The sequence below is a fragment of the Micromesistius poutassou genome (assembly GCF_964030765.1).
Source record: "Micromesistius poutassou genome assembly, contig: SCAFFOLD_5798, whole genome shotgun sequence".
Lineage (NCBI taxonomy): Eukaryota > Metazoa > Chordata > Actinopteri > Gadiformes > Gadidae > Micromesistius > Micromesistius poutassou.
In genome coordinates this window covers 1-14,184 of record NW_028177585.1, presented here as the reverse complement: position 1 = coordinate 14,184, position 14,184 = coordinate 1, and the positions used below count along the sequence as shown (strand labels likewise).

General features: G+C 45.2%; 1 protein-coding gene across 1 annotated transcript; it reads right to left on the bottom strand.

The window, feature by feature from the left end:
* Positions 1-1,137: 1,137 nt before the first annotated feature.
* Positions 1,138-13,381, bottom strand: LOC311375894 (serine-rich coiled-coil domain-containing protein 2-like; the record flags this gene model as incomplete). The annotated part of the gene is made up of 6 exons (XM_084490916.1): positions 13,257-13,381; positions 10,573-10,771; positions 9,623-9,685; positions 9,246-9,407; positions 6,854-6,979; positions 1,138-1,225 (listed from the first exon to the last, which is right to left on the bottom strand). Coding segments are annotated over exons 1-6 (739 nt in total), but the record flags the coding sequence as incomplete, so codon positions are not given.
* Between the last annotated feature and the right edge of the window lie 803 nt (positions 13,382-14,184).

Below are 14,184 nucleotides of genomic sequence, written 5' to 3'. Positions count from 1 at the left end.
TTTGTCCCTCTAGCTGTTGCTTTGTTTAAGGACTATTACTCTCTCTCTCTCTCTCTCTCTCCCTCTCTCTTCTGAAATTGCCTTGAGAATGGACGAGATGTGAGGGGCGGCGATTGTGACTTCAGCGTGGTTTTCAACAGTGCCTGTCTTTGCCTTGCGTTTTTTCTTTTATACACTTTTGGGTCCAACTTAAGAAAAACACCCAAAATATGAGATATTTCACTTGTTGTGGAGTGTACCTGCGTGTTTTTGAAACACCTAGCAAAGTCATGCACAGAATATTTTACCTTTTTACAATAGGTCAATAAATCAAATGAATGTGTGTATACATAGCCTTAATTGTAGTTTAACACATTGTAACCTATAATAAAAGTCCTGCCTAAGGAGAAGATTTGCCAATGTATTACAGAACACCTTTTCAATTACTGAAGGGGAAACTTTATGGCTGCCCTTAAAGGAAGATGATCTGTTGATCCCAATGATATAAAAAAAAAGCCCACAAGAGTTGAAATAACAACATTACAAAAACAGACCATTCATCAGCGATATGCTGATGATATTCATCAGCGCTATAAGGTGTCCCTCATTACACTAAGTATTAGTCTGCTACTAGTTAAGAAGCAGCCAAACTAGTGGCGATAAGTCTAAGGGTCTACTACCCGTGTCCTGGTACATCACAGTAGCAGACCTATTATGAGTGTTATGAGCGACATCTGTGCGTGTCCTACGACTCTGCCTCACTGAGAAGGATCGAATGACCTCCATTGCCGGCATCACCAACCAGAAACAACTCCAGCACAGACATCACCAGAGACACCAGAGATCAATCCTCATCGACCATCTAACCCTCTATTAAAGCAGATGATTTGGACGTTAAATGAGTAATAGAGGATTAGATGATTTTGATGGCAAAACACATTGTAGAATGGATGAATGAATAAAACCTCTTTAATAACCTCCGTTGGCCTGTTGTGATACCCCAGTGTAAACGGCAGACGGGCGGCCCCTTCGTCAGTGCCTGATGAGCTCCAGAACCAGGGGAGGGCTGAGCAGACCAGGGGGTTAGAGGAGGACGGGGGCGGGGGGGTGGGGTGGGGGGGGGGGGGTCCAGGTAGAGAGGAGGTGTTAGTGACTCACTCTGTCTACGCTGGGGCATGCTGGTTGTGCGGGCTGAGCCCTGGTGCTGCGCCTGCCACAGAGACAGCAAGGGGGTGGCCAGCGCACCCTGCACGGAGAGAACACACAATGACAAGAGCATGACACTTTACCTACCTGCACACACACGCACACACAGGCACGCACACACACACAGGCACTATCTCACACACACACACACACACAGGCACTATCTCACACAAACACACACACACACACAAACAGACAAACATACACAGGCACTGACACACACACACAAACATACACAGGCACTGACACACACACACACACACACACACACACACACATACGCGTGAAGAGAAACAGTCCCACACACTCTAAAAAACACACAGTATCATCACAGTATAACAAACCACAATTACACATTATAATGCATGAATAAATGATGCTCGACACAAGATGCAAAAACACATGCTCAGAAAAAGTATTTGTGCGTGTAAAGTGAACATTTAACAGAAGAGATAATAAGTTAATGACACACATTGAGAAAGCCATGCAGCACACACACAGTGTCCCCAGAACATTGCCAACCTTTACTAATCCGTACCAACCTCAGATACCATAAGGTTGGTAGTTCATAAAAGTTTGTTGTCCAAAGTAGATAAAAGAAATAGCGGGTGAGTTAAGTCTGCTTCAATAAATCTTCAATAAGGTTTTAGAGGGCCATACATTCAAATAGGAATACAGCTAGTCATCCAGAAAGGCCTCCCTATCTTTTCTAACACCCTCCACAGATGTGTTCACAAACGCACACACACACACACACACACACACACACACACACGCACGGTCACACATATTACATCAAGCTATTCTCACATCAGTGAGCATGATGTGATAATAGTATTCAGGCTGTGCCTGGCTTTTTCTTGAAGCATAACTTGGTCAAGAATAGACCATCCCCTAAACAGCTTAGAACAGATAGACAGACAGACAGGGTTCCACAATATTTGTATCATCAGGGTGACAAAATTATTATATTATAGTATGCCAGAACGTACGCCGTAAAACAAAATGTAATCTTAAGCCCCTTTCACGCATGCAGTCTTGCCCTGCAAAGTTCTGGAGGATTTTCTGCATGGGTTCATGTGTGAATGGGAACAGATAGATTGATAGTCTGGGAAATTTGCACCGGCAATTTGCCTGCCCAAGACAAAGTAACATTTCCGTATCACTGCTGCGTTGCGATTGAACGAAGTAAGATTGCAGGGATAGGCATGTAAAGGGTTGTGTTAGTCCGACGTGGGGCGCTTTCACGCGGAGCAAGCCAACCAATCACAAGACTCTGCTGAGGACGTATGTGAACCTGTGGCTCTTTATCTTACTGCCCAATGTTCCTGATCATAGCTGCATGAGGGAAAAGAGAAAATCACTAGCGGTGTCCGGGAACTATATATGCAGGGGGCTTTAGTGGAAACATAACAAGCCTGTCCTACAGAGGGAGCTATTCATATGAAAGGCCATGGTGGACCCCAATGGACCTGTAGAACCCAAACCTACACTGAGAGGTAGAGACCATCCTTATAGAATCACAACACAAAAATCATGTTATTGGGAATTGGGAGGTCTCTGCAGCAACCTTTCACAGACAGACAGACAGATTCATTAAACTTTAGATGTTGTTTTTAAATAACCTGAGGTGCTTTCGCACCTGAACTGTTTGGATAGATAGATTCAGATGTGAAAACATCGTTTGTCGTTGTCGGACATGTTTAAATGAGGTTAGAGCCCTTATCGAAATATGGTCTGACGATCACATCACACAATGCTGTGATTTGTGATTTGAAGTGTTTTTATAAATTGAGTGTAAGCCTTACCCCTGAATCTTCTCTGTCTACCGATCTATAGGGGGAAGCAACTTAAAGCGCCCCCAGCCCCGTCAGACACGAGGCAGTCTGCAACCAGCACATCACGAGGTGCATCGCATCGCCTTTTATCTCGAAGCCTACAGTCCAAAAAAAAAAAAAAGCAGCCTAGTGCATATTTTTTTATTGTTACTAGGCAACCACCAAATCACTGTTCCCAACCTTACCACGTACCATCTATTTATACATTTACATTCATCTAAACATCTGCATAAAAAAAATTAACAGGTGGAGGGGACACTTCATGTCCAATTCATCTGATTAGACAATGAATAAAAACACAAATTATGTTTTTTTTCTCCACTCCAGGCGTTCAGAGGCAGCGAGGAAAAACTCTTCACTCTCCTTGAAAACAATTAGAAAACGCCGCCACGGGCTGCTGAAACGCACTCTGTCTGATCGTGGCCTTAGTCTGTCATGTTGACAAATAACGACTTCGGTCTTCTGGGAACCGACCGACCGGTAAATACATCGCGCCGTGGCTTTGCGGCTAAAGCCACCGCCACCGTCAGTTGCGCAAGCAGCCTCATTCTCCGAGCGAGGATAAGCACCAATTTTGATTTCATTACAAACGTCCTTTTTTTTTCTTTTTGAGATTGATGGCCATGAGGTACAGACTGACTGACTGACTGACCGACAGTCAGGCTAACGGCCTAGCGCTACCACCCACCATCACATCCTCCCTCACTAGATGTCCGCATGTGGGCAGCTGCCCCTCAAAATCCAGCCAGTCTTTAATCTACTGTAGGGGAGGCAGAACACGATAACCCACCAGACCCGTCGAGATGGGCAGGATGAGAGAGAGAGCCCGTGATGAGCAGAGAGAGATAACAGAGGAGAGAGAGAGAGAGAGAGAGAGGGAGAAAGGAGACAGATGGGAAAGAGAGATAAAGAGAGAGGAGAGGGAGAGCCCCCGTGATGAGGAGAGAGGAAGAGGAGAGAGAGATGACAGAAAGGAGAGAGAGGGAGTAAAGAGACAGAGACAGAGAAGAGAGTTAAAGAGAGAGAGAGAGACACACAGAACAGAGAAAAACATAAACAGTAAAAGAAAAAGCAGAAGAGAGAGCAAGGGGGGGGGGGGGGCGCGGTGGGGATAGATTGAGGTACGAGGGGGACACAACATAAGACAGACACGCTGCAAATAAGTAGCAGAAAAAAAGAGCAGGTCCTGCGGAGACCATTTCAAGAGGGCCGCATCCCAGCGGTGACATGATGGGTAACCTAGATGCACCCCCTTTCCCCCGCATCTCCCACGTCTTCCTGTTCAATAACAAACAGTCGCCGCCACGGAGGCGCCGCCACGGAGGAGGCAGAGGCCGGGGTGGCGCGTGGACGGGAACGGATGTGTGTGGATGGAGATACGCGTCGAAAGGCTCGCTTTCCTACGGGGCTCTGACAGTGACTGGCAGTTTTATTGGCATTCGCGGGCAGCTTTTCCTTTCAAAGCGCCGCTTGATTCTCGTCGTCTCTGTATGATGCTCTTGCCTCTCACTCTCCGCTGAAAGGCGTGAGTGGCAGGCGGTGGTTTGCCTTATGAGGGGCAGCCTCACTCAGTCGGCAGGGCGGGGTTGAATTTAAATACGAAACTCCAAAAAGGTAAGAAGAAAGTTTTGATAGGGTAAAGGAGAGCCTGTCTTCTGTCTGGCTCATCTCAAACTGCCCTATAATCACAGACTACACAGAGCCGGGGCTGATAACGCCTGGAATAACTCTCTATACATGCCCGCATTGTTTCACCTCACTGGTCTTGGCAATTAAGCTTTCACCTGTCTGAGATTAATGTTGGCTCCTGGTGTGCACATTGTGGAGAGTGTGTTTATTAGTGTGTGTGTGTGTACGTATGTGTGTTTGTGTGTTATACCTGGAGGTACAAGATGGCTTGGACGGGTGCTAATAAGCTAGGGGGCCTTGTGTCACTATCTGGAAGGGAGGGAGTCTGCTTTAGGTCCACTATAACGCTACTGCAGTATCCAAGGATATAGTGGAACAAAAAAAACATGAAAGAAAGAAGGAGAAATGAAGGAAGGAAAGACGTAAGAACAAGTGAAAGAGATTGAATGAATGAAAGAAAGAAACACAATGAATGAAAGGAAGAGAATGAATTAAATCCAATGGGAATTAACGGGAGAAATAAAGAAAGAAAGAAAGAAAAGGAAAGAGAGAGAGATGGAGTTGTAAACAAGGGACCAGGAGTGGGACCAATTGTAACAGGTCCGTCGACCAGATTGGTGTAGCCTCCAGGAATACAGCACACGTTCCAGTGCAACCAGGTCCAATGTGGACGATAACAGCAGCCGCTTGTCTGATTGTGATTGTTGCACTGCTCTTGAAAGACAGCGATGGAAAATAAATGATCTGATTCATTTCCTCAGGCTGACGGGTGGGGGGGACTTGGGGAGCTGGTTCTATCAGATATCAGGGAACTAGCTGTGGTTATACAGCATGACTTTGATGTCTCCGGGATGAAAGAAAGAGGAATATGCAGAGATGGGTTCTCGGCAGCACACCAAAGAGAAGATGACGCACTAAAAGCAGTGGCAGAAAGGTTAAAAAAAAACAACTACACCAGAAAGGCAAAAGGCAGAGGCAGACTCAAAGGTATTTGTGGGACAAGGTAAAAAAATAGTGCAAAAGTGGAAATAAATCAATTGTTCCTGTGTTTACATGACCTCTCCCTTAGCCTGCCTCTGCCCTTGTCACATTGTCATGAATGTAGGAATGAAGGGATTCGCTGCTAACCTTTTAAAGTCGCCAATGTCGCTTGTGTCGGTCCACAGCTGTTTTTTTTTAATATTTTTCAGGGGAGAAGGCTATGTTGGAACTAACTCACTGAAAGGGTTAGGAGATGAAGTGCAGTTCAAAGGGAATGCAGTTTTTCATTGTGCGTGATCATGATTCATTCACCCATGCAGAAGCCAGGCTGTTTGATTAATTGTATAATTTACTAAAGTACTGATTCAAGCGCAGTGATTCATCTTGTTAATTGTATGATGCCCACAATATGCCAACTCTTATGTTATTCAGTGAGCTAATGTGTCTTGCATTTTCATTATGTACTACTACAACTTGATAAGAAGCCAGAGCGCCATGATTTCTCGATTCAGTATTTTTGTATTTGTAGCGATGCACTATTTTTGTATTTGTGGTGAAATTATGAAATGGTGTATTTATAAATAGTTGCCATACGTCACGTTTAGGTGTATGCAGAAAATATTCCGTCATCTGTTATAACGCACATCATCTTTTCACGCTTTCCTCTCTTCTTCTCCAAAAAAAACGTCTTAATCTTTCCATCAAGACACTGCCCTAGAAGTGCATTGATGGATAACTCAATTTCCTTCACTGCCTTTTCACTTCCGTCTCACCACAATTTCTCCTCTACCTCTCTCTGCCCCTCTACCTCCCTGCCTCTCAGCGAGCCGTTATGGTAGGAAAGTATGACGTTTGAGGAACACATAACAGTGAGGAACAGCGTGAGGGGGTGATTGAGAATGTAAGCTCTGACAAAGGAAAGGACTGGTGAGGCTGAGACAAGATGTTGTGTGTCAGAACACACCGAGGACGACGACGAGACGTACACAAGGAAAGGCCGTGACATACTAAGGAGTGTCTGCGCCCGAGGCGAGAGACGGGAAGAGAACGGGACGGACGGTGAGAGAACGCAAAAGAAGGTCACAAAGAGACAAAAGAATGGTTATGCATGTGTTTGTGTGTGATTGTGTATGTTGTGTGCATGTGTGCATGTGTGCGTGTGTGTGTGTGTGTGTGTGTGTGTGTGTGTGTGTGCGTGCGTGTGTGTGAAGTAGACTCACAGCCTGGCTGTGTGTCCTCAGGTGTGTTTGTGTAGCCTTGTCTTTGAGTCGTCTGTCCACCTGTCTCAGATTGGACGGAGGCCTCTGGTGTTGGCAATGGCACCTGCCCGGCAACCCCTGAGCAGGCTAGAGGGAGAGGGAGAGAGAGAGAGGGAGAGAGAGAGAGGGAGAGAGAGAGAGGGAGAGGGAGAGAGAGGGAGAGAGAGAGAGGGAGAGAGAGAGAGGGAGAGAGAGAGAGGGAGAGGGAGGGAGAGAGGGAGAGAGAGGGAGAGAGGGAGAGAGAGATATTGATCAGATATTTAATTAAACCTAATTGATTCCCTAAATATTGCCATTCAACGTCCCCTCTATGGAAGTGTAATTAATTCCAATATATTGTTTCCACTTATTTAGAGATAAGGGGCTATCTCTAACACCATTTCTTTACTCACCCGTATGCACAGCTGCCAGGTTTATTTATGTATCCATTTGTGTTATTCAGTCGAGTCTAAAGAGCAAGCGTGTGGGGATGCGTAGCGCAGTTAGAGTGACATTTGTGCGTTTCTGCTGAACAATCTCTCTGTGGAACATAATGCTGACGACATCGCTCACAGCGCCGTTAACTGCCATCAAGATATGCGTACATGATACACAAATCACTTCATTTCAGATCATTATTTGACTAGCATTCTAGCCAACTATATTATTATTATTACTTTCATTATTCCTGTGCCACCTTCGTTTCGTGCCAGGACTTCTCATTTTCATCGATTGTGTTTATTTGGCCTATTATAAGATGCCCAACGGCTTTAACACCAGACTTACAACTCATTCAATCTGGAGATTGGATTTTGTATTTACTTCTGTATTATGTTGTCTTTGCAGCTCAAACATCGGTACATAACCACACATGCACAGCTGGTTGGCACGGTAAACAGACTCCGGTCCCCCCGGGACTAACGGTTCGGTACGATTCTTCCCGGTCATTTCTAAGGTTCCTTTCTCTGTTTCCTCTCAATTTCTCCTTCCGCTCCTCAACACACTCGTCAAGGAGCCAACTCGGCGCTTCTTTCTCTCTGGTTGTCTCTCTTTCCCCCCCCCCCCGGGGTATCCCTCCTCGGTCATTCATCATCCTCTCATTACTCCATTACTCGCAATGGAGTCAATCGCCGCACCTCCCTCTGTCTCCGCGCTGCTCACCAACACTCCATCACCCCTTTCCTTCCCAGACTCCTTGCCCTCTCAATACACCCAATCTCACTTTCACCACTGTGAGTGTGCGTGTGTGTGTGTGAGTGTGTATGCGTTTGTGTGTGCGTGTGTGTGTGTGTGTGTGTGTGTGTGTAAGGATCGGGGGTGTTTTCAAACTTTTCTTCACAAACAAATATGGATCTTGTTTCCCACTGAGCAGTTCCTGCTATAACATTTTTATCTTGCATTACTTCGCTGCTATACCCACTGTGATGAGACAGGATTTTTCTAAGTCGATGCACCACTCTGTCTCTACCGTTGCGTCTGATCCTGCTGGTTTGAAAACACAATGCAACAGTGTCAAAATGGTACATATTTTCCTTTCATTTACATCTTATTTCCCTTTCTTTCTTCTTTCCCACCTTCTCCCACTACACCCTTCCCTAGAGACCTGGTTAACACCTGCCCATCGCAGGGAGGCGACGTCAACGGCCACATGTGGGTGGGCTCTCTTTCTAATTGGACAGATCAGCAAGTGCAGTGGAGAGGACGTACAAACCGCTCCGCACGTTGACATTTGGTTTTTCTAGAGGCGGTGGGAATTTGAATAATGTCACACTAATGTCACAAGACTTTCTCTCTTCTTTCCCTCTTTCTCCACTTCCCTCTCTGTGTCTTCCTTATTATATAAGCTTGCATTATTTAACTAGAGTGCCAGGCAGAGACACTAATGAATGTGAGAGATGAGATGGAACTCACCTAAAGCAAAAGAGTTCTAAGGTTAGGATTACTTAAGACTCACATATACCGTAAATGCATGGACACACATATGCACCCTGCACCCACACACGCACACCCTGCGCCCACACACACACACACACACACCAGAAAAGCACCTTAATAACATGAATCCAAGCAGCAAAATCCAACATACTTCATACAAAATCTGGAGAAAAGTGTGGTTCGGCAAGAAGCGCTATAATGAGGACTGACAAAAGAATGTATCTATAGCAACAGCACATCTTTTTTTTTCTCTGCTAGGTCCCTCGAAGAAGTGCCCACATGTGAGAAGTGCCCACACTGAGCATGTAAGAGCATTACAGGGTAAATACCCAAAAATATATTCCTAAATAATATTCCAAAATAATATTCCTGACGAGGTCAGGAAGTCAACTACCTGTCTCTCCTTATCATATGGGGGGGGGGGGGGGGGGGAACTCACCGGCAATTGCTGCACGTGTTGCTGCAGTGCATGATGCTGTTGCTGCTGTAGATGCTGCTGCTGCTGTAGCTGATGACAGCGCAGGGTGAGCTGGGCTATGGTTTTGTCACGACCGCTGAGCTCCTCGCGAAGAACTTGCACCTCCTGCATCAGCTCCTCAAACTGGAGGCCACACACGGACGTGAGCACAGACACGCACACACACACACACACACACACACACACACACACACACACACACACACACACACACACACACACACACACACACACACACACACACACACACACACACACACACACACAGGAATACAGCGATGCATGGTGCACATGGAGAGAATGAGGGCCGCTCCGTCAGCTATGGGATTGGCTCTTACCTGTGAGGCTGTAGGGTTCCCCTCGCCCTCCTCGACAGCAGTGGCCATGTCCGCATCCTCAAACTGAAATCAGACAAATACACAGAGAAACTGTTTCACATATAACCACACACACACACACACATGCACATATACATTTCTGCACACACATGTAGGCAGAGCAGACGCAGAAAACCCGGTGAAAGATGCACGTAGATACATTCAGTAAAATCTGGTGAATGATAATCCACATCTGGCAAATCTGTGCAATATTTGACTGATGTAGTTCTGATTTGTATTCCCATCAATTAGTTGACCTGCATTTTTAAGTTAAGCATTGATATAGAAGTACCATTTTATCTTGGTATTCATGCTATTTCCTCTATCCTGAGTGAAACAAACAACCCCATATTGAACCGTCGAAGATACTGATGTTCACTATGTGAACGTTTCTGATTTCATCGATGCAGGCTTGTGTAGTCACTAAATGAGTATGTTATGTTACTAGTATGTTACTCATAAATATATGGCCCGTAAAGCCCTTCAAGAATGTCCCTGTGATTAAGGGCTATACAAATAAAAATGTATTTAATTGAAAAAAGAAAATGAGGACAGCATCCCAGTCATGTATTTTGTGTGCTTTCGGGACCTCTGTTTCATGGTCCTTTCTCTCTAAACCATGCACTTTGCTAAATACTACCACTCACCGCTTAATAACCGAGTATCATAACAACAAAATGTGATTTTCAAGGGACCAGACACACCATCCACCCTAAACTACTGTTCACTTGAGAACAGACTAGACAAGATTCAAAAACGTCTGTGCGTGTGTGTACGTGTGTACGTGTGTGTGTGTGTGTGTGTGTGTGTGTGTGTGTGTGTGTGTGTGTGCATGCGTGTGTCTGTGTGTCTGTGCACACATATGTACGTGTGCTCATGTATATATCCCCCTCTGAGCATGCATGTCTCACCCGCAGTATGCTCTGGAGTTTGAGCAGCTGGTTTTTGAGCGAGCTGTAGTCCTGGGCCATGTGTTTGAGTGTGAGCTCATCGGGGAGCGTGGCCCCCAACGTGCGGTCGTCTTCCCGGAGAGCAGGCTGCTGGGGCTGGGGTAGCCCCCTGGTGGAGCCCTGTGCCCTGGGGCCATCGTAGTGCTGGAACACTGGCCCTCTGAGGGACGCCACGGCAGACAGAGAGATGGACGGACAGGCAGAGAGAGACAGACAGACAACGCAGACAAAGGTTGGAAGTCAGACAATTCAAATCCAGACGGAAACATGCATACAGGCATGCATGCACACACAAACATCCTTTTTGTATGTTTGCTTGGTTATTTTCTTGTAGTGCAGCCTTCATGTTTTCAAATATATGTCTACATAAAAAGAGCATAATTCCACATGAAAAGAGGCAACATTATGACAAGGCAATGGCCGAATGCGTGAAAAATATTATATGCAAAAAAATATTTTTGCATTCTACAGTTGAATAGTTTAATGACGACTGTGCCTGAACCCTTGATGCTCAAGGTAACAAACCCATTCACATCAAGGCAGCATAACAATTATGTTATCAACTCCAACAATAGCACATGGAGGCCCTGATGTAACAATGATGCAGACAGTGAGTGATTATCTTTAGCCCTGGTAGTTGGGAGGGCAAGAAGCATATATCATAGTATAGATGTTTCCTTAATCTTCTTATCCTTATGTACAAAACCCAAGGCAACCGAATGAAACACATATTGGTGTCCAATGAGCCAGAGCAAAGCACATAAACATGTGTACTTAACATGAAACAAGGTGTTTGCTCTGCAGGGCCACCTGACGTATTCACTATGCCAATGTCCTCAGCTCACCAGCCCGTGTCCCTGTGACACAATGGTTTCTGCAAAACCCTCATCGATGCATTGATTATTATTCAAACCTTGATGTCAGAAGAAATCGACTGCTGTTACAGTAATCGACGGTGAACAGCTTCAACTATGGCGTCTAGAATTTCCAGCATGGGTAATTTCCTACGCCTCATTAAACATGTGTGCATCTAACCTCTTGTATGTATCTGAGAGTTGTATATATCTGCATGTTGTATACATCTGCTTATAAAACGGGTGGCTTAAATCAAGCGATCTGATTGGTTCCCAACTGTATAATGAGCGTATACACACAGCTATGACGCCCATTCAGTTTACAGAGTTCCGTAGGCTAAATTGCCGGCAAACCGAGCTACCGTCTCTAGCCTTCTCTCTGAAGGATGCTACAGTGTGTTGCATAGCAACCGCCGCGTACTCTGCAGGCAGTCAGGAGGGACTACATTTTTGTATTTGTTAAAAAAATGCTTTTCAGACTTTCTCACTTTTTCAAAATTGAGGGTGTCTATGACTTTCATTTCGCCATACTTACGTCACCGTTTTATAAAAGCAATAGATCACTTCAGTCAGTGAAATGTTCTCATTATACCACAGTTAAGGGGGTCGCCGTCCCTCCGCTGCGTGTTGGGACGGACAATGCCCCTTAACTGTGGTATAATGAGAACATACCACAGCCTGTCGTGATCTATTGCTTAAATGTTGTATGTATTCAGCCTGTGGTATGTATTTCACCTGTTGTATGTATCCAGCCTGTTGCATATATCTAGCCTGTTGCATATATATAGCCTGTTGCATGTATCCAGCCTGTTGCATGTATCCAGCCTGTTGCATGTATCCAGCCTGTTGCATGTATCTAACCTGTTGCATGTATCTAACCTGTTGCATGTATCTAACCTATGAAAAAACAATGAAATGGCATCACTGCCGCATCATAAGAAAACACGACCTTCTCACTTTTTGAAACGTTATGAATTTCAGTACTCAGAGCTCTCACAGAGCGATCACTCGAGCCTCCACTAGCGGTGATTGTCTCGTCCCAAGATGCAAGACTTCATTCGTCAGTCTGCTCTCTCTGTAAAGGGGGCCAAACTTTGGAACTCTCTACCCACTGACCTAAACTTAGAGACCAACATAAATGCTTTTAACAAAGGTCTCAAACAATGACTAACCCTAAACAACAGTGCTCACATGAATACTTCTTAACTGGTGGATTGCTTGATCATGTTGCCCTTGCTCTGTAGAGTATGTATGCAATTAACATGTAAAAAAGCTTGCATTTGTTGTTGTTTTTTTGTTTTTTCTCTTTCCTTCCTTTCTATTTTAATTGTTCTAACTTTTCAAAAGCCGCCTTTGGCCTTTGTGTTGTGAATTAGCACGTGTGCTAAAACACTCAAACCATGCATCTGGTTTGTCCAATGTAATTGCTATGTCCACATCAAATAAACATTAATAATAATAATAAACCTGTTTCTTGTATTTAACCTGTTGTATGTATCCAGCCTGTTGCATGTATCCAGCCTGTTGTATGTATCTAACCTGTTGCATGTATCTAACCTGTTGCATGTATCTAACTTGTTGCATGTTTCCAGCCTGTTGCATGTATCCAGCCTGTTGAATGTATCTATCCTGTTGCATGTATCCAGCCTGTTGCATGTATCCAGCCTGTTGCATGTATCCAGCCTGTTGCATGTATCCAGCCTGTTGCATGCATCAAGCCTGTTGTATGTATCCAGCTTGTTGCATGTATCCAGCCTGTTGCATGCATCAAGCCTGTTGTATGTATTTAACCTGTTGTCATTGTGGAAGTGGTCGGGTCCGTTCCAGCGATGCTGCTTCCGCCGCCAGCGGCCCTGGCGCCCAGCCCTCTCTGAACCCCCACCGGTGGACATCCTGTCAGAGTCTGCGTGGGGAAAAGACACATGACCCAGCGTTACGCTGACACACTGCAGGCATCATGATGAGGGCGGAAACAAGGACCAGAAGGAAAGTAAATAATATGTATACTTATGATAATACATACTGTATGTGGAATACAACTGATCTGGCACGTACGATATGTCCAGAATTCAGGAGATGTGTTTCAACTGGCAAATACCTTTTGGTTTTTTGGCATTCTTGACATTCACCGCTTTTTTACCGCGAGGGATCAATCACATAGGATGGAAGTCTATGCTTGTGTGTTTGTGGCCATCGCCGTAAAATATTCTAACACCCTACACATCATCTAATGAAAATGAAAAAAAAGACATGCACTATGTGGAACACAACTGGCACACGCACATGTTTTTGCAGGGCTTTTCAACCCAGGGCCAAGTGATCGAATAGGACGCACGCCTATGCTTTTGCATTTGTAATCATCATCCTGTATGACCACTATATACTAAACCCTGCAATAAAAAGCAAAGAGGGGAAAGGAATAATGAGATGGGAGAAAGAGTGAGACAGGGTGCGAGGTAGAGGGGGGGAAGAGGCATGCCCTGAGCTCTGAACATCGTAAACCAAATGACCCTGTTACCTGCCTCATACCGGTACCACTGTGGGCATCGCATTGTTGAGGTGCTCATCACGCAGGTAAGGCCAGAGGTTGCCCATAGAAATGCTATACATGTTCCAAAAGGAGGAGGTCAACAGTGTGATGAGAGACCAGGGAGACCTGGCTTTGCCTGCGGGCTAAATAGTTTGTGTGTGTGTGTGTGTGTGGTGGAGATATACAGCA